Source organism: Miniopterus natalensis, chromosome 2 (genome assembly GCF_054644295.1).
Source record: "Miniopterus natalensis isolate mMinNat1 chromosome 2, mMinNat1.hap1, whole genome shotgun sequence".
NCBI classification, from domain to species: domain Eukaryota; kingdom Metazoa; phylum Chordata; class Mammalia; order Chiroptera; family Miniopteridae; genus Miniopterus; species Miniopterus natalensis.
Window position 1 is genome coordinate 13,352,503 of NC_142082.1, and position 20,855 is coordinate 13,373,357.

Consider the following 20,855-nt stretch of genomic DNA (forward strand, 5'->3'; position numbering starts at 1 on the left):
AAATTAGAATTATGGAAAACTTGTGACCATCACAGTGAGCTTAACAACTTCCTTATAGAGACTATTCCGATGAGACTGGTGGTGATATACTAATAACGTGATTTTTTTATGTTGTGTAATAACAGGTCAACATTTGTAAGATCTTTATAACTCAGTGGACCAATATTTTCCAAATGTTACAAAATCTTGCATGGGTTAAAAAAAAAAAGATCCATTCAAAAAGCAAAATAGCTGAATGGATTACATGTAGGAGAGTTTTAAAAGTTCATTGAGAAGTTTCCAGATTCCACACCGAAATTAAATTTTTAAGAAACTGGTACTTTTTAAAAATAATATATCTCATTGATTTCAGAGAGGAAGAGAGAGAGAGGGAGAGAGAGAGAGAGAGAGAAACATCAGTGATGAGAGAATCGTTGATCGGCCGCGTCCTGCACACCCCCAAGTGGGGATGGAGCCCGCAACCCAGGCATGTGCCCTGGCCGGGAATTGAACCTCGGTCTCCTGGATCCTAGGTCGATGCTCAACCGCTGAGCCACGCCAGCCGGGTGAAACTGGTACTTCTTGAGTTTGGATGTTGTATCAAAGAATATGCACAATATTTTTAAAAAATTATTAAAATGCTTCTCCACAGAAGCTGATTTTTCTTTATAAACTGTAATCAAAACAAGATAATACAACAGAGCCGAATGTGGAAGCTGAGGGAGTGTGAGGGTCAAGCTGTTTGCTGTTGAGCCAGACGTTAGATTTGTAATATGTAAGTGATATCAGGCTTCTCACTAAACTTTTCTTGTTTTGGAAAATAATTATTTGTCATAATTGATGTTAACATGTAATGCATTATTATTGTTACTTTAAAATAAATAAATATTTGAAAATCTCTCAGTGTTCATTTCTAACATGGTAAATATTGGTAACCTACATTTTAAAAAAAGTAATTAGACTTCTCAATTTTTAAGAGAATAAGCGGGTTCTGAGACCAAAATGTTTGAAGAACCTCTGTTTAAAGCAGGCTGAAGAGAAGCCAGCCATGCTTCCAAGGAAAATGAAGCATTTTCTTCTCACTTTTCTCTCTCTCTTTTTTTAAACGTATCTTTATTGATTTCAGAGAGAGAAAACGAGGGGGAGGGAGAGAGAAGAAACATCAATGATGAGAGAGTCATTGATTGGCTGCCTAGCCCGCAACCTGGGCCTGTGCCCTGACCGGGAATCGAACCCCATCTCCTGGATCCTAGGTTGATGCTGAACTGCTGAGCCACGCCCAGCCGGGCTCACTTTTTTCTTTACCTGAGGCCGGGTGCACACCGATGACATGAATTAGAAAAGTAAACTGAAGGAAGGAGGCCACTACTTACGGATGTTTCTTAGTGCCCTAAGACATCTACCCTCACATTTTCCTTGAAACTATCCTGTGAGGTAACAGCTATTCAATCCTATTTTGACAGAAGAAAGAGGCTCAGGAGAGTTAAGTACCTTGCCCGAGATCACACAGCTCATAAATGGTGGCAGAGCCACAGGTCTGCCCAGCACTTCCCATCAGACCAGAATACATCTGATAACTCTCAGAAATGTTTAGGTCCAAAATACTTTCACCTAAAATGTAAGCACAACAGGTCAAACTTGGCTTTGATGTCTTCGAATGATCCCAGCGACTGCCACTTTCCCAGGCTGGTGAAGACAAGACACTGATGTCACAGGAGAGTCACCAAATTTCCTGCAAAACTCAGTAAACCAGCTGGGCCTCTCTTTAAATGTCTTGAAATAACTCTTCTTTCTAAGGGAAAGGCTTTTTTCTTTCTGTTTTTGTTCTGGCATTTCTGTGTGAGCACGGAACTGATTACTAAATAGGGTCAAGCAGCTTGAGCTGGGCTTCCAGTGACTGCGAACCGGGCCGGTTTCCAGCCTCCCGTTTGACACGCTCTCTGTGGCGGCTGTGCCCACGCCGAGGCTTCAGGTGGCTTCCTTCAGTTCCCTGTACTGTGAGAGCGGTGGATGTGTGTGCACATGTGCGCACGACACAGAAGGGAGCATGTTTCTGCGTGGAGTTCCTTGGATTTTGTGAGAGGTCTTCAGTTAGGCATGAAGAGGGGCCGTATGTTTTCACGGAAGGAGCCCTGGTTAGCACAAATGCAGCAGGTCCAGGGCTCGTCGGCCACTAATTGTAGCTTTCAGTAAGTTATTTAGTTCTCAGGCCCAGTTAAAAAAATTTTTTTTAATTGATTTTCATTTTTAGGGAGACAGAGGAAGGGAGAGTGAGAGAGAGAGAAACATTGATGTGGGAGCAAAACATCGACGGGCTGCCTCCTATAAGCTCCCTACTAGGGATGGAGCCTAAAACCTGGGCGTGTGCCCTGACTGGGAATTGAACCCGCAACCCTTTGGTGCACAGGACAACACCTAACCAACTGAGCCACACTGGCCAGGGCCCTAGGCCCAATTCTGCTTCCTTACAGGGCTTCTAGCTCTGAAATTTTGTAACACGTAGCTCTACTCAAAGCCTCACTTTCCAACGCCCCACACCATATTGTTCTGGAACATTCTTTCTGACTTTAATTTCCATGTGTTCTTTGTTTTCTTCCATTTCCCTTTATTCTTAAATCATAGTCTCTTATATTTAAGTTCTTCTAGAAATGGTTGTCCTCCACCAGCTCTTATTATTCAGCTCCCATCTTCTCTAAAATAATACTATAAGTGATCAGCATTTTCTGAGAAAGAAGAACCAGAATGGGTTCACTTCCTGTTCTTTCAAGGGGTTTCTAGAGCGTGGAGATTGGATTCTATCAGGATCCACCCTCAGCCGGTAATACAGCCCAGAGATGCTGGGCTGGCAGCCACTTCTCCAGCTCTGCTCTATTTTTATTAGATTCAGTTAGATTCAAGTACGCAGGATAATGGCACATTTAACTCATCTGCTTTCGTGCTTGGGTATGAACGTTTAAAAGGGGGCCAGGACCCTAAACTTGTCCTGTTTTCCACAAGCTGGGGCTGGGCTGGCCCACTCTGCTGGCTTCCCCAGGTCTTCCAGGGGCAGGCTTAGCGCCACCTAGTGGTGGGCTGACGCTTGCTGCCCTGCCTGCCCTGTTTGCAGCTGATCACTTAGTGTATTAAAAGTTCAACTTTGCTGTTAACCATGCCAATGTGTGTAAGTTATAGAATCCCTGGGACAATGTAAAGGGAAGATTTATGGGTCTGTCCACTTTAGATCTGAGTCATGTTCCATTTTTAACTTTCCAGTGATGTTTCTGAGGATCCAAATGTTGGGTGTTGATAATTATGCTCCTGTGGAAAATACTGGCAAGTTGTTTAATTTTTCTCAGCCTCAGTGTCTTTTCATCTCATCTGTAGAAGATAATTTCTAAGGATCCTTCCAACCCTTTAAAAAATTTCCATCTGCTGCAAACACTGCGATTCTGTGATTAACTCTAGTGGCTGCACATACTTCGAACCCATGATTCTTTCCATCCTCTAAGAGTTTATTGTTAACAGGAGGTGTAGGAATAATATCAATGGTTTGTTTTTAATCCTTACCAGAGGATATTTTTTCCATTGCTTTTTCAGAGAGCGAGAAACATCAATGTGAGACAGACTCATTGATTGGTTGCCTCTGGCACTTGCCCTGACCAGGGCCGGGGATCAAGCCTGCAACCAAGGTACATGCCCTTGGCTGGAGTTGAACCCAGGACCCTTCAGTCCAAGGGCCGACGCTCTAACCACTGAGCAAAACCGGCTAGAGCACCAATGGTTTTCATTTATTGGGAACTGCTGCATCTCTGGTATTGTTTCAGGAACTTTGCCTACACACATTTGCTTTCTTATTTAATCTTTTAAAATTTCTGGCTGACAAAACGCTGCAGCATAGATAGTATACTCATTTTACAGGTAAGGATTACAAGGCTAGCACACCCTGCTCTCCATGTTTACAGATGAGTAGAGAAGATAAAAGAGAAGTGAGAAATGTGCTAGTGTCATTAGAATTCGTCATAGCACCGTTTACAATGTAGAGCACGGTTCAGTTTGACGTGTTCCAACACCACCAAATAGTCAAGCCAACTTAGAGGAGGTAGCTCTCTTATCTTTCACATACTCATAAAGCTGCTGTCACAGGGCAATTCTTAGGAAGGAGTTTTATAAAATACCTTTTCTAAGGATTCAGGGGGAAACACATTTAATAAGCTCTAAAGTGGTACCCACACCTCTTTAGAGTCAGGTCCCCAAAGGTGATCACCATGTCCCAGCTGCTGATATGAGAATGGCAGGTGGCAGAGGTCATCAGCACCTTTGCAGGAACACCTCTGGGTGCTCATGGCATGGAAAGGTGACAGCATTCTACCTGTTTTTGTTGATTGGTGTGTTTGGGTCTCCTTTAAGCTGGGCAGCCCGCCCAGCCCAGCAGGCATGGCTCCCTGGTTGAACTTGGACTCATGAACCAGGAGGTCAAGGTTCAATTCCCGGCCAGGGCACATGCCCAGGTTTCGGGCTTGATCCCCAGTGGGGGGCGTGCAGGAGGCAGCTGATCAATGACTCTCTCATAGATGTTTCTATGTCTCTATCCCTCTCCCTCTCTCTAACATCAATAAAAATACATATATATATATATGTGTGTGTGTGTGTGTGTGTGTGTATTTAAAAAGATTAAAACAAAACAAAACTGGGCAGCCTTTCCCAGAGTGTGCTCTGTGGGGTGTTAATACGTTTTATGTAGAAAACGAGCTTCCGGGTCAAACAGTATAGGAACCACTGGACTGAATAAAGTTAAATGGGTTTCTTGGATCTAGTCTAGGATTTCTTGTAACATTTTGTATATCAATTTTGTATATCATTTTGTATACTTTTTATTTAATTTTGAAATTTTTATATATAAATCAAATAACCCCCAATAACTGGGGATAAGGCAGAAAGTGTAACTCTTCTCCCTATGCTGGGAATCCTGTCACCTAACCCCTGTTGATTTTTATGGGTGTGTAAATTTCCAAAAACATCCTAGTGGCATCACCTTGATTACGTGGGATAACACGTTAATTCAGACAAATGTTAAAATAATGCTCCGTAGCCGACTCCTGGCAGTCTTGGTCTACTGGTCTACCCTCCCACAGAGCAGCCATGAGCGCAGTAGCTGCTGCCCCTGGAGATGGGGCTTCCCTCCAGGTTGCACACCCTTCCCAGCACCCAGTCCTTCGGTTACTCACCTAGTTCCAGCAGGCACTGGGGTTTGTCACCAGTGGTTTTGATTGATGATCAACCCCATACTGACTAGTTGGACTTTCCTATATTATAGACATTAGTCATGAAGTAGTTTATTTTACAGCATACGATGTATGATTAAGTAACCTATTAATCTCTAGGCTGCTAAACACTTTTTGGGAAATCCTAGATCTTGACTTTTGGAAACTTACTATTTTAGAACGAACATCTTCCCTATGTGCCGCACACTTTACACATACTAAGTTATTAACCTTCCCAATAACCTTATAAAGTAAGTGCATGTAACATCTCTATTTATAGAAGGGGAATTGAGTCATTTGGATTTGAAACTGGCCCCTCTGCCCTAGTCAGTTTAGTTGTCCTCAGCACCTCCAGGAACAAGGGCGTGGAGGGGATGAGCAGGACCCCAGGAGGGCTTGAGCTCAGGGTGGGCTCTTTCCTGACTGATGGAAACTTGTCCTCTTTGGCCCTTTTCTCAACAACTTCCTGACCATTCCTTCCCCACTCTCATTTCTTTCTGTTCTTGCCTCCAGCTCAGATTCTCAGTTATTTAACTCTGTTGACTGGATGCTCTCTGTGCTAGTCTATAGTGTGTGTGTGTGTAGGGGGTTGTTGGGGTTGTGTTGAACCCTGCAGGAGGAAGGCCGTACAAGAAGAGGCCCCTTCTTGATTTGTCCTTAGGGTGGAGACAAGACAATGAGACTTTTCTTCTTGCCAATATTTATTGCCCCTTTGTCACACTAGGCTACAAAGATGTCTCTTTGTTCATTTAGATTGCTTTCCAAAGCTCTCTCTTATTACCCTTACTTTGGTTTAGGCAAGGCCCCCAAAAGTGGGTGCAGGGTGTGCATGTGTGTGTGTACCCAGGAAGAAGAAGTGACATGGCGTGGAACATCTCTGCCACACAAATAAAGAATTGCAATAATCTGTGATGAGTGTGCACCTATTGACTGTCTAACAAGCTACCAGAAACACTTGTTGATTAAACAAAACCAAATTTTTTGTTTTTTTAAAAATCTTTATTGTTGAGAGTATTACAGGTGTCCCATTTTTTCCCCCAATTGACCCCCTCCACTTTGCTCCCACCCCCTCCCCAGGCCTTCACCCCATTATTAACTGTGTCCATGGGTTAAGCATATATTCATATAATTCATATAACTTCTTCAGTTAATCTCTTCCCACCCTCCACCCCCCTTCCCTCTTTCCTCTGAAATATGATCGTCTGTTGCCTGCGTCAATGTCTCTGGATCTATTTAGTCTGTCAGATTCTTTTGTTCATTAGGTTCTTCTTAAAGAAGACCCTTCAACATTTCCTGTAGTGCTGGTCTGGTGGTGATGAACTCCTTTAGCTTTTTCTTATCTGTGAAGCTCTTTATTTGACCTTCAATTCTAAATGATAGCTTTGCTGGGTAGAGTAATCTTGGTTGTAGTTCCATGTTTTTCATCACTTTGAATATTTCTTGCCACTCCCTTCTGGCCTGCAAAGTTTCTGTTGAGAAATCAGCTGACAGTCGTATGGGTGCTCCCTGTAGGTAGCTAACTGCTTTTCTCTTGCTGCTTTTAAGATTCTCTCTTTGTCTTTAACCTTTGGCATTTTCATTATGATGTGTCTTGTTGTGGGCCTCTTTGGGTCCCTCTCGTTTGGGACCCTCTGTGTTTCCTGGACTTATAAGTTGATTTCTTTCCCCAGGTAGGGGAAGTTTTCTGTAATTATTTTTTCAAACAAGTTTTCAATTTCTTGGTCTGTTTCTTCCCCTTCTGGCACCCCAATAATATGAATGTTGGGCCTCTTGCAGTTGTCCCAGAGGCTCCTTATACTATCTTCATATTTCTGGATTCTTTTTCCTTTTTGCTCTTTTGGTGGGTGCTTTTTGTTTCCTCATGTTCCAAATTACTGATTTGATTCTCAGCGTCCTCTACTCTACTGTTGATTCCATGTAAATTATTCTTCATTTCGGTTCCTGTAGCCTTCATTTCAAATTGGTACTTTATTATGTCATCGATTTTCTCAGTTATTTCCCTAATAGTCTGCTTAAACATCCTTATGAACAAAATTCTGAACTCTGTATCTGTTGGCTTGCTTGGATCAATTTCATTTAGTTCCTCTTCTAGAGATTTCTTCTGTTCTTTCCTTTGTGACATGTTTCTTTGCCTCCACATTTTGGCTGCTTCCAGGTGTTTGTTTCTACGTATCAGGTAGAGCTGCTGTGTCTCCTGGAATTTGTAGAGTGACTTTGTGTAGTAGGTGCCTTGTAGGGTCCAGCGGCTCAGCCTCCCCAGTCACCTGAGCTGGGCCTTCTAGGTGCTCCCCTGTGTGGCCTGTGTGCACTGTCCTATTGTAGTTGAGCCTCGGTTGCTGTTGGCGTCCCTGGGAGGAATTGACCCCCAGGCCAATCAGCTGTGAGGACCAGCTGCAACTACAGCCAGAGAGCTGCTATGCTGGAGACACCTCTATGGAGCAGGATTTACTTCAGTGGGGCTTTGGTGTTCACCAAGTGCGTCCCTTGAGTGTGTCACTCGTGGATGTGGTAGGGTTGTAACCCAGCGTGGTCCAGTCTGACCACCAGGTGCAGTGTCTCTGGGGCCTCCCGGGAGGTGCAAAGTCAGCCTGTGCCTTGCCCAGGGCCACCCAGCATGAGCTACACAGCAAACCGTAGTTGGCTGCTCCTTGTGCTGGGCTTGGAGGTGTCAGGAGAGGCCAAGCTACAAGCCAATGCAGCTGCCACTAGTGCCAGGCCTGGGGCCGCTTATCAAGCCGCATGGGGCAGCTGCTGCTTGTTTGAGAGATTTTAGGAAAGTCCTGAGCATGAGGCTCGAGAGGCCAGGTGCACAGAAAAGCCCCTGGAAACGGCCTGGATGAGCTGCAGGTGGGCAGGGGCGGGGCCTCCGGGAATCACGGGGCGGGGCCAAAGGTGAGTCAGGTGCTGGCGATTCAAATATGGAGCCTGCCTGCGGACTGTGTGTGGGTGGATTCGCCACAGGAGCCATGGCCTCCGCCAGCCCTTCTGCCTGGAGGAAGCCGCCCTCCAGCTCTCGCCCGGATCTCAGGCAGGTTGGTTCCTCCCCGAGTGTCCCGGGTCCTTTCAGGCTGCTCCCGGCGCTGGGCTCAGAGGGAGCGTCCGAGTGAGTCCGCGCCGGGCCCTTTAGAGGAGCTGCTGGGGCTCCCGCAGCCTCCGTGATCCTCAGCCACAGTCCCCGCTGGGTTCATAGCCTGGAGCTGTGGGGACGTCTCTTCTCGGCCTGGAGCCGTGGGCTGGGGTCCCTCTGTGGGGCTGGGACCCCTCACTCCTCCAGGAAACCCCCACCGCCGAGATTCCCTCCTGGCTTTAAACCTCGACACCAGGTGTGGGCCCCCGGCAGCATCTCCGGGATTCAGCCCCGATCCGCCCGCGTCTCCGCCCCTCCTCCCGCTCTCGGTGCTGCTTCAGCTCCCTGGTTGTGGGGCTTCTGTTCAGCTGGATCTCAGGAGGCTCTGAGTGCTGGCGGTTCTGTGTTTTAGTTGTGATTGTGATGTGGTTGCGGGAGGCGGCGGGAGCAGCTGTTACCTATGCGCCATCGTGTTTCTGTCCAACAAAGCGAAGTTTATTAGATCTACTGCAGTGAGGGAGAACATGACCTTGATAGTCTTAGTGGTGTCTCAGAAAAGGAAATTAGGGCAGGGTATCCTGTGGTTTCAGGGCCTAGGCTGAATCACCCTGGGCTGGGTGACTAAAGTGAATCTTGCAAGACTGGGTGGAGCTTTGCCTTCATGGCTCCCTCTGGATTGGTGGGCACGGCGCAGCCGGGGCCTCGAGGCCACTGTTGATGCGCAAGCTGAGTCATGGTAAGCAAGCTGCTGGCAGGTTCACAGGCTTTTCTTCTAGGAACGTGTATTTCCTGGAGTGAGCAGCTGGGCTGTTTTTCCCCCGTCACCGTCACCATTTATGCCCTGTATGCCCTCTTCCACCTCCACCCGCCCTCTCTGCCCACAGGTAGGCTAGTTTCGTTCGGTCCTAATATTACTTAACACAGACCCAGGGAATTCTGTTGGTTTGGTTTTGAGTATGACAAAATTGGTAGTGTAACGGGGGCGAGGGGAATTAATTGCTTCAGGGAGGGGGCCGGGAGTGAAGGGCGATGCTGGGAGAGGCTTCGCAGGAGGTCCTTGAGCAAGGGATTGAAGTGTGGATGTGACTTCTCCAGAGATGCAATTTGGGAAAGACCCGAAAGTGTTTCTCCAACTTGATGCCCATACATATCAGCGGGGGATGTCGCTTAAAATGTAGGTTCTGATTCTGTGACTCCAAGTTCCAGGTTCCAGGTGAGGTTGATGCTGCTGGTCAGCGGACCACACTTTGAGTGGTCAGGTCCTAGGCCGATAGGCGTGTCCAAGCATGAAATGACCAGGTGTCTTCAGGGAAGGCCACCAGGATGTTTGTGTGGAGAGTGGTGACAGGGCCTGGCTAAGGAGGGCTGGGAAGCCAGAAGAGGACTTGGGACTCTGTAGGCCCGAGTTCCCAACCACCACTGCACACGAGAGTTGACTCAGAAGTGGGAGATCTGAGGAAGCGGGTTCTGAGTGATCCTGCTCACAGGTAGGTACTAAAAGCTCCAGAGGCTTTTCTAATCTTCAGCTACGCTGAGAACCACTTCTGTAACCAAAGGGAAGCCATGGGGAGGTCTCTAAAGCAGACTTGCAGTTTAGGTGACTGACGGCCACAAGGAGCGAGGGTGGGTGGGACATTATAGGAGGTGGCCCAAGTTCAACCGAGTGGGGAGCTTTGGGCATTTCCCTCGGCAGTTGCATTTGGGCCTGGAGGAATGACATTGCCTGGCCTGGTGAGGGGAGCGCCAGGTTCAGAAATGTACTACTCTGGGCTTGAGATGTTTCCCAGGGATGTGTGGCCTGTAGCACACTTTGTGTCGCTGGGCTGCTGGAAATGGCATGGGGCCAGCAACACCTGCCAGGACACAGTGGAACCAGAGTGGGCACAGTGCGGGATGGGGTGAGGATGATGGAAATCAGTGGAGACACATCCCAGGTTTGCCTAAACCTGGCCTTGACCTGGTCCTGGCTTAGTCTTAACACCACTGGCAATTCCTAGTTGGATATGTTATCAGAAACAGAAATTCAGAATTTGGCCTGTTGATGCTACAAATGCTCACTTCCTATATTTCTTTCAATTTTAAGTTTGTTTGTTTTTTCTAGCCAATACAAAACTAATGTTTTTCTTTTCACAACTAAAAAAGACAAAGACAAAAGTCATCGCTTCATCACTCTCCATTTATTCTGGATGTCCTGTTTGTCCTTTGAACACAATATCTGTGCCAGACATTTGGACAGGATATTACATTTGCCGCTGTGCTAGCCGCCACCCCCCTCCCCCGACAGCTATTTCCTTTCCTGATACTTTGAACCTCAAATGCAGGCTATATCTTACTTGATTCACTCAGGACTGATACCATTAACTTGATTTTACAGGTGAAAAAATTGTACAGATGAGGAAATTGATGCTCGGGAGGGGCCAAGCAATTTGGTAGAGCCAGTCAGCCTTAACAGCAGCGAGAGACAGAACCTGGGAGTGGGGGATAGCACTCAGAGAAAGGGGGTCAAACCTGACTTTCTGCGGTGATCACATCGGAAGGAATGCAAATGTTGAATCACCATGTCATATACCTGAGATTAATATATTGTATGTCAACTATAGTTTAATAATTAAAATGAGATAAACACACCCCAAAACAAAGGAAGCCATTTGCTCTCTCTTCTCCTGGTCCGAGCTCACTATGCCCTCTCTAGTTTATCACTGGTGCTCTGAGGACCCTCTCCCCAGGCCAGCAGCCAGGGGGAGTCACCCTCAGCTTTGGGAAAGGGGTCCCTTCAAAACCTAAAACCCAAGGCCCGGCTGGCGTGGCTCAGCAGTTGAGCATCGACCTAGGATCCAGGAGATCACTGTCCGATTCCTAGTCAGGGCACAAGCCTGGGTTGCGGGCTCGATCCCCAGTAGTGCAGGAGGCAGCCGATCAGTGACTCATCATTGATGTTTCTATGTCTGTCTCCCTCTCCCTTCTTCTCTCTGAAATCAATGAAGACATATTTTTAAAATCCAAAAACCTAAAACCCAAGACTGCCAAGTTTTGGTCTTCCAACTCTAGAACTCCTGTCTAGGTGAAAGGCAAAATGTGATTTTTTTCTCACCCCCTACTAGATCCCCCGGGCTGGGAAAGGGAAAAGCAGGAGTGTCAGGTGCAGGGAATTAAAGGCTACAGAGACCGCACTGGCTCACCCCCAGCCCAGTCAGCCCAGGGCTGACCGTGTGAGTCTAGATGGCCTCAGAAACATATATGCCATGGGGTCGGATGTGACAATTAGGGGGTTGAGTGGGGAGGTGGACAGCCTAGCGGGGTGTACCTAGCGAGGAACACCCTGGGAACCTCCCACTGACTCAGTCCCCACCAATTTGGCCTAGTTTTTGTCTCCTACTGTTTGCCAAATTGCACGTGTAATATTTTGAAGTTGTTCAAACCCTCCACATGGCAACAGCTGATAGTCTTAAGTACTCCAATGCAGCACTAGCAGCTAAAGACCACAGTTTCAGTCCTTTCTGGCCTCTGAACATATTTAATATCCCCCCAAAGACCTGCATTCCTTTGTCCACAGATTATACAGTCTTACCGCCTCTCACTCAAGTATAATTCTCTTTTGTTATCGCCAAACCCCGCCTTGGAAGATGTAACAACTTGCTGTGACAGCCTCTTGTCTCTGCACGACCAGATCTGCCCGAGCCGCTCCCCGGGAGCAGGCTGGCGTCCGCGCAGCAGCGGCCCCGACCGGCCAGCAGAGGGCGGCCTCGCTCCGCGCCCGGCGGCCTCGGCCAGCTCCCCGCGGCGCGCGTTCCAGGTTCTCGGCCTCCCAGGCCCCAGGGGGCGGCGTGGGAGCCGCGTTTCCTTTTCTGCTCCCTGGCCCTAATCACGGTCTAGTTTTTTTTGGTTTTCTTTTTGTCTTAGCTCTGCATGTATCTTGTTTTCCTTTCTAAGCCTGCCCGCGCCTCGCTGTGTCCCCTGTCCCCTGCCGCACACTCCTTCGCATCTCAGCACCCCCCCCCCCCACCTTCGCGGGGCCCCAGAGTGTTGCTTCTGCTAAAAAAGCGTCAACTCTCCTCTCTTTTTGAAAAAACCATCGGTGATACAGGAAGGTTTTAAAATTGCTAATATTGCACGCAAATAGCAATACCCTCAGTGTAAAGGCTGTAGGGTGGTGAAGTAGAAAATCAATGGGGAGCAGAATTGGGGTGATTTCCTTGAAGATGGGACCTGAGCTGGGCGCTGCGGGTGACAAAGATCTGGATGGATGCAAAGGGCCACAGCTTCCCCAAGGAATACAAATGCTGTGGTGTGGTGAGGAAGACAGGCCTGTTCTTGGACCGGGCAAGTCCGTCCTTGGAGTCAGTGACCACTGAGGTCTCGGCAGCTCAAGCACCTGGCGGTTTCCACCTGCTGAGTCTGCTCAGGGGAGCACTTTGGGGGGACACCTTCGTGGGGACACCTGGGTGGGGAGTGCCGTGTACAGTAAAAAGCAGTACGAAAGTTGACGGTTTACTTCTGATTCCAACCGTCAAGAAAACTGTAAAACCTGCGAAAAAATCTGTTAGGCAGCTAGATAGCTTTTAAGCCGAATCTGTGCTTAGACACTTTAAAAAAGGGAACATAAACACAAAGATGGAAGACCTAAAGACAATAACCAGTGATGCTTTTAAAGGGAGATTTCTGCCAGCAAGGACACAGCAGGCGACTGAGGTTTTATTGATTCTTCCCAAAAGGCTGGCACAGAGTCTGTTTCACTTGTTATCAGAACTGTTCATTTTGGTCTCCCAAGCAGCCACCCAGAGGGGCAAACCGAGCTCGGGGAGGCGTGTGAGCGTCTTCCACCCCAGGGGAGGGGCGGGAGGTGGTCAAGGCTGCACCGGGCCAGGGCCCCTCTGCTGCTAGAAGGCAGCCCCGCTGAGCTGGGCTGGAGCCACCGCAGAGCCCACACCCCCTCCCTGGCTTCACACCCCGGCTCTGATAAAGAGCTGGCAGCCTGCAGGAGGAAAGAGCAGCAGGGTAACAGATATTCTTGCATCCCGAGAACTTAAAAAATGACGTTCTTCCAATATTACAACCCTACTTCCACACATGCCCACTTTCAGACAGTCTAATACATCTTTATTCATCTTAAAAGGTTTTTTTTAGTTAATAATATTCCTTTATTACCCAGTTAAAGACAACCTATTATTCAACGGTTATCATTTAGACAAAGATAATAGAACTCAAATACGAACTGGCCCAGTTCTGTGGAAGGGTAAAGAGGGGCTGACCTAACTGACAGAGGATGGCACTGTCCTTTCACACTCTGGGTGGCGACGAAGGCAAAACTCGGCTCATCTAGTAACATTTGTGAAAAGTACACTTACACATAACAAAGAAACTAATACATTTCATAAGCATACACATTACACCATTTTAATGATACTTATTACAAAAAGATCCTAACATCATTGTTGATGCAAATAAAATATCTTCAAATTGTCCCCACAGTAAAGATATTTTACATCAATTTGTGCTTTTAAAACTATTGCTATCTTCTTCGGGGAAAAGCTAAAGTAACTGTACATTGTAGGAAAAAAACAGTTTTTGTACTTCTAATACAAATACACATCAACACCAGAAGAGGCACACCATTTAACAATTATCTTTGAATTTCCCACAACAGCAAAACATCTATTCAATGAAATACATTTCTATGGTAATTGCTAATTTAATGTTTTGACATGTGCATAAGAGAACTGCTTTTTCTTGGTCAGTAATGACAGCTAACACTAGATATCTAGAAATATGTATATTTACATCATACATATTTAAGAGAACATCTAAAGAAAATGGGACATTTTCCGTATACATATTCAAAGTGTCTCAGAAGTCTAACTGGGGCCCAGAGTGAGACTTAAGTAGTGCCAGGGTTCTGTGTAAACAGAGTAGAAAAGCAGTCCTTACCTAATGCACTACATACGTAAATAAAAATCTAATGGAAGCGGTCTGATTAGCTCACTAGAGGAATGCCCGTCATTCAACCATATTCCTGCTAAGTGACCATAGATATTAACGTAATTTCTTCGGGGAATTCAACATTCAACACTGGCTGCAGAGGAACTGCTGTGACCCACTGTCTTTTCTCTACAGAGGTAACAAGCAGAGAAAAAGAAATGTTCCGTGTAGAGAAAATATATTGTTTCATATGGATTCATTAATAATTAATTGGGTTTGGGGAAACTTTATTTCCCAGCTCTAGTTGAAGAAAAGACAAAATAAATATGTAATTTCCGAATGAGGGATCCAATTTGACAATTGACTCTCACTAGTGGTCCATCGGATTGGTTATATAGATTATATTAGAGTTCGAATCTCACCCAGATAAAGTGATTTCTTGTGCATGACCGGTGGGGAAGAGCCAGATCTAGAGGGGACAGCATATGTGTTAAAACTGAAATGGTGCACATCCCTACTAATGCGTCACACACTGTGGGACCTGTGGGGAACCAAAAATAGGACAATTCACAGTTAGTCTTTTCTCTCTGATTAGCTTTCTCAGGTTTCTGTGTTTGTGTTCTCTATGCCATGCCTAATGCTTTCTGTTTGCATTATAATTTTAATTCTTGGGTGGTGAGAGTTCTTTTTAAAATACTCTGACTCGTTTTGTAGATAACTGAGGTGCAAATATGGGGTCTATAGCATCAAAGCAGTAATCAAAATGAATTAAGGCTGGGATGAGAGGAGCTGAGCGCTCTGGTTTGGGGTCTGCCGATGCTCCTGTAATTCCCTTTCACTCCCATGGTTTTTCCATCTGCTGGATGGGCGCATGATATGACCTTTGAATCAATGGAATGAGGCGTTTTCTTTGGAGAAGGATTGCAGTGATGGCAATGATTGAAATCCAAGCTCATATCTAGGGGAGGTGATAATTACTTGTCACTATGTGATTTCTAATGAATGCATTATTTAAAACGGCAGATTGTAGGGCAGAGAAAATTGGGTTCGATTGCGGGAGATGAGGCTGAAAATAATTTAGAGTCAATTTATGAACGGCCTCCTAAGGAGTGTGTATTTTATTCTATCAGACTGATTATTTTCTGAAATGCGTTCCACAGAATGCTTGTGCTAGAGGATGCCACTATGTCTCCGGCAAGCTCAGTAAACTAAGTCCAAGTGTGCTTTAGGGTAGGAATTAAATACACTAATATGCATTGTGATTTCCAGGGAGGGTGTTTTATGTATTGCTTTTCTCAAACTCAACAATATGACTTGGTAGTAGATATTCATTGACTTATATCCTATGTATCTGGGAATTTGCAGGGTTCAGTAAACAAGTGGAATGAATGAAATATCTGAATAGCCCTCAAATTTCTCGCCTATAAAATGGGCTCACCTATTAAAGGATTGAAGAGTTGGAGAAAAGCAATCGCCCAACATTTTGTGACCAAGACTATTTTTTTTTTTCCAATTGAAATAAAATTGAAACAGACTTGCAAGTGAAAAAAATAAATATAAAAGATGGGGGAAAATATGTAAGGGACAGCTATGGAATTATTGTCTAGCTGTGTAGTCTTTGCTTAACCTTGCTAAAGCTCATTTGTAAAGAGGATAATCACCTTGAAAGGCTCTTATAGTCCATCTAGTACTGTGACTGGGCGTACATAGTGTTGTGGTTGAGAGCACTGGCTGGGGGTCGGACAGCCTGGGTTTGAATCCCAGCCCCACCCCTTACTAGATGTGTGATACTTAACTATGGGTGTGACTGTGAGTCTGGGCAATTTCATTTCTTTCTGCCTCAGTTTTCCACATCTGCAAAATGAGAGCAATAAATATGCTTATCTCAGAGGCCTGTGGTGAGGATGACAGATAAAATAAGTGTTAGATATTACGGAAAGTTAGCTGCTGTTATCGATATATTTCAGATTTTCTACACGGTAGGAGACAAAAGCTCCGGCCTGCCCTAATTTGTTCTTCCTAGACTGTAGCGGCTTGGCCAGTGTTTACACCCGCTCCGCGTCCCTCCTAAAGTGGGTGCTCACAGCTCACTTCTAAGCTCCTCCACCAAGTTCAACACCTGGGTTAGACCCTCTGTCCTCCTTGGAACCCATTTATTTTTATAAAAAATATCCACCAGTTTATGCCTTTTTGTGGCCATTAATATACAAGTACATTGATGTTTCCAGCTGATTTATAGCTGGATTTTTCTCTGTCTAGATTACCTCCAATATTGGCCCATTCAACTGATGCTCAGTTAAAATGCAGAGGAACTCTTGACATTTAGAATTTGCAAGGACACAGAAAGGCAAACTAGAGACGAGAATTGCGCAGCATCCTGCAGAAGGATGAGCGACAAGAAAGGAGGCCCAGTATGGTGCCCCAAGGTATTTGTTAGATGGCCTGCTATCTACTACGACATGCTGGTGTTATTTCATCACTGTAGTGACAATTTAAAAATAATTTTAATGGGCCTCTTGCATGGTTCCCACCATAACGTTATTTTGATTGCAACCTTTGTCCATGTAATGCACTTTCCCCAAATTATTTGACTGTTTACATGGAATTCCTCAGAGAAGCCAGTGAGGCATCAGTAAGCCAGCAAAGGTTTGTAAAAACATTCTGACAATCCCCCAGACGCTACCTTCTACTTTTGATCGTGGGACTCCGCTGGCAAGTAAAAGAGAAGGAACAGAAAAGGCACTGCTGGACCAGTATTAATAATGGACTCTGAGCTTTCAGATTATTTCAGATAGAGCAGCAAGATCTATAATCAAGCCAGTTAAGGCAAAACGAACACTCACAAGTAACCTGTGGACATTTAAACTCACTATGACTTGGGATTCCTTTGGAGGACAATTTTAAAGATTTTTAAGTGATCGAGAAACTTACATTAGGCTCTTCCATGGCTATGTACATATATTGGAGATATATGATATATATGGATATATATCCAAAGGCAGAAGTTAGATTTAAGAGTGCTTTCCACATGAATATACCAAAGAGATTATATCAACCACGAAATTAAATATTTGCATACAAAATGAGGTCTGGATGCATAGAATTCTGTGCTGAGCACATGAAGAGGGAAAGATTGCTATTATTAATGGTTTTTAATTTACAGCCCTGTCAAAGTTATGTGAAGATATGTTTTTCTCAAGGACCATTCTAGAGAATCGTTTTCTACAAAGTGTGTGTGTGTGTGTGTGTAGGAAGATGCTCATACAGGGTGGCTCAAAGCTTTTTGGGGCAGTCTAATGAACTGAGTTCTACGTAAGTGGTAGGCTTCCAACAGATTTCTCGCAGCAGGGCTGGGATTAAAGATACATCTGACAACAGGCTTCAAAGAGAGGGAAAATCCACTCGTAATAAAAAGGCCACTCAGCCTTAATTGTAAGAACTTCTCTGACTCTGAGAATGTTTTCTTTCCACCAATAAAATGACTTATACTCATGGTTTAATGTCCTAGTATAAGAAATGGAAGACACTGAATTAATTTTTAATTTATATCCCACTTCTCTGCCTGTTTTCACTGTCCCTTTAATGCAGGGGTGGGGAACCTTTTCCTGCCAAGGGCCATTCGGATATTTATAACATCCTTCGAAGGTCATACAAAATTATCCACTTAAAAATTATCTATGAAAAAACCTGCTAGATTTATTGAATTTTGAGTCCCGCTTGCGGTTGCCTTGGCAGGGCCAGACCAAGTGATTTCGTGAGCCCTCTGTGGCCAGCAGGCTGGACATTCCCCACTCCTGCTCTAATGCAAACTATACTGAATAATAGAAATCTCGTCTCGTTTCCACCAGGCAACCTCATCAACCACACGGGGATGGCAGAGTCTCATTTTACAGCCAAAAGAAAGTTATACACATTTACAATTTTCAGTTAAGCATTAAAAAATAATTCTTTAAGTTTCTTTGAAAGCAGCATTATTATTTTAAATTAGAGCACAGTCGCTGAAGGAAAAAAGAAACCAAAATCAAATAAAATCTTTTACTGTTTTGGTTAATTTTAATGGAAAACAGGAATCAGATTTTCATCCAGGATTGCAATGGCCCATAAAGTAAAAAGGCTTTTGTTCAATGTCCATTCCTCATTAAGGAACTGAGGCCACATTCCCGGGTCAACTTACTTGCGCTTCTCTTATATCTCTAGTCATGTCCTAAGTATATCTGTGCTTCAGGATCCATGACACGGATGTAAACAGACCCACGGTTAAATCTATATGTATGCAGTTACCACACAAGGCCCAACCTATTGGTTTGTGTGTAAACTGCCAGAAATTCAACCTTTAATTAATAGAACTTGACTCTGACTAAATCTCTAATATAATTAACAAAGTGTGGTTACTTTCAAAAGGATAAATACCCGGATATTATTTTTAAAAGTTCAACAACTGATCTCCCAGCAAGGCCAAATATCTTACCCCTTAACAATCTATTGATACTAAGAGCCAAAACAGAGCTTCATTCTCATTTCCTAAATATCCTTTCAGTCCATAAGAAAATCATCCTTCTAGGTGAAAACTCCTCACTAGTCAATTTGGTCTTATCATAACTGGATAGTCCTGTCTCTAATAAGGTCAGAAAAATACCAACTTCAAACACCCACATAGTCCACTCTCTATATGCTAACAGTGCCTTAAGAAACTTCTGGGTGACACTGATAACCTGTTATTTACTTATCTTGAAGCAAGTTTCCTTAATCATTTTGAAAAGTCCTGTAACACTTCTTTTCTCTCTCTACTGTTTCTCACCTTTCTGAAGACTTTAAGTAGAAGCAAGGCCTTGGCATAATTTATCCCAAGGTGCAATTTCCACCCGTGCGATGGACCAGCTTTACCTGTTATCTGGCACACAGGTCTAAAATATAATCTGAGAAACAAGTTACTCCTCTAACTTTATAAAAATGCCATTTTTAGAAGGTATACTTAAAAACAGAATATTTTAAAATAAGTTTATAATACTGAAAAACAATATACATGTAGTCTCATAATTCATCTTTCAGGGGGACAACCCCCCCAACTCTATCGAAGTTCACTTTATGTTGCTTCTTCAGATCTCTTACATCACAAATGCCCTTCGTCAAATGCCTCAGGTGCCAGGCTCTGTTTTTATCCAAAGATTAAAAAGATGATCATTTCATAATCTCTACAGACCAAACATAAATGGGTTAAAAATAAACAAAACTGGATGCAAACGCAGGTAACCAACCCAAACCCAGCGACAAGAACTGGCGGCTCATCCCTGGAGGAGGTGTCCCAGGCGAGCCGATCAGCCGCTGCTCTCCTTCTCCGCCACGATGCACCAGTTGCCGTGGTCGTTCCCGGAGCTCAGGATGTGCAGCTCGGACACGTTTTCCCGCACGAGGCCGCAGAGCTCCCCTTCCCGAAACACGTGGTAGTAGCGCATAAAGGCCCTGGGGTCCAAAACGTCTGGCTCTTGTCCTTCGACAGACATTGTGCCGTCCGGGATGGAATCTGTGGGATCGACTGCAGAAATCCTTCTCAGTATTTTACTCGCAGAAGGGTTCCCCTCCTCTAAGTTGCCCGAAGGCACACACTTCTCATTAGTGTCGGTGCTGTCCAGAGGATTCCCGTCACCGTTGCTCCCGATTTCTCCTTGATGGTCCCCATTTAGGTGTTTTGCTGCGGCTGGTGCTCTCAGCCACTCCAAATGTTTCGGAGACGTTTCCACAAACACGTCCTCATTTAAGTTTTGCTCTCGTGGTGAGAATGGCTCTTGGGGCTCTATGTCTAAACTGGAGTGTCTGGAAGGCTGGATGGATACAGTGCTCGTGGCCCAACCTTCTGTGTTTTTCACGGGTCTCACTCTTTCCATTTGTTTCCCCAGAGCTGACTCATCCAAAGATCTGGAGCAAAACCATGAACGAAAAGATTTTCCTAAGGTGTTACAGAATCCATTTTCTTCCCCACCTTCCTTAGAAACATTTGCACAACAAGTTCTAGCCCTAGCAGGTTCACAGTCCAGGCTGTGGGAGCGTTTTGAGTCACGTCGCTCCTTGAAACAAACAGAACAGCTACACACGGAGCAAGGAGGGCCGCAGGGGTGGCCTCTGTCTGGATGCCCACACGGCGGCCTCCGCCCGGGCTGGCTGCATGCGGAGAGCAGCCGGGAACACAGCGCCCTGTTCCACGGCACCAGCACGTCCTGCTTCTCAAAGTGCCGGTTCTTTTGTTCCATAGCCCACACGTAAATCATCAGCTGGCCTCCAGGAACCAAGACTCGGGCCATTTCTTTTATTGCTTGGATTCTTCTTTGTTTTGTAGAAAAATGATGTATAACTGAAAAAAGAAGAAACTCGAGCTCAATGTGTATGCACATACATAAACCTATACTATACATGTATGTATTAGTATTTTCCATGTAACACTGATACAATTTTGACATGTAGTAAAATCTCCTTATTTCCTACAAGGCAGGGCATATGGTAGAAATAGCACAAGTATAACTGTAGGAGAGACATAGTAGACAACTGACCTTGGGAAATTATTGAACTGATATGGACTTTAAGTCTCTTCATCTGTGGCACAGAGAATAAATAATGTGTAAAATCTCTTCCAGCTCCCAAATCCTATCAATCAACTGGAG

The 20,855-nt window shown here is 45.1% G+C and overlaps 1 protein-coding gene across 6 annotated transcripts in view; it reads right to left on the bottom strand.

The window, feature by feature from the left end:
* Window positions 1-19,186: 19,186 nt before the first annotated feature.
* Window positions 19,187-20,855, bottom strand: part of TRMT9B (tRNA methyltransferase 9B (putative)) — a 33,857-nt gene continuing 32,188 nt past the window's right edge. For all 6 annotated transcript variants that reach the window (XM_016209048.2, XM_016209052.2, XM_016209051.2 and 3 more), the window contains one exon: window positions 19,187-20,548. In XM_016209048.2, the coding sequence (XP_016064534.2) occupies window positions 19,518-20,548 (1,031 nt within the window). In that variant the 3' untranslated portion in view covers window positions 19,187-19,517. The remainder of the gene's footprint in view (window positions 20,549-20,855) is intronic.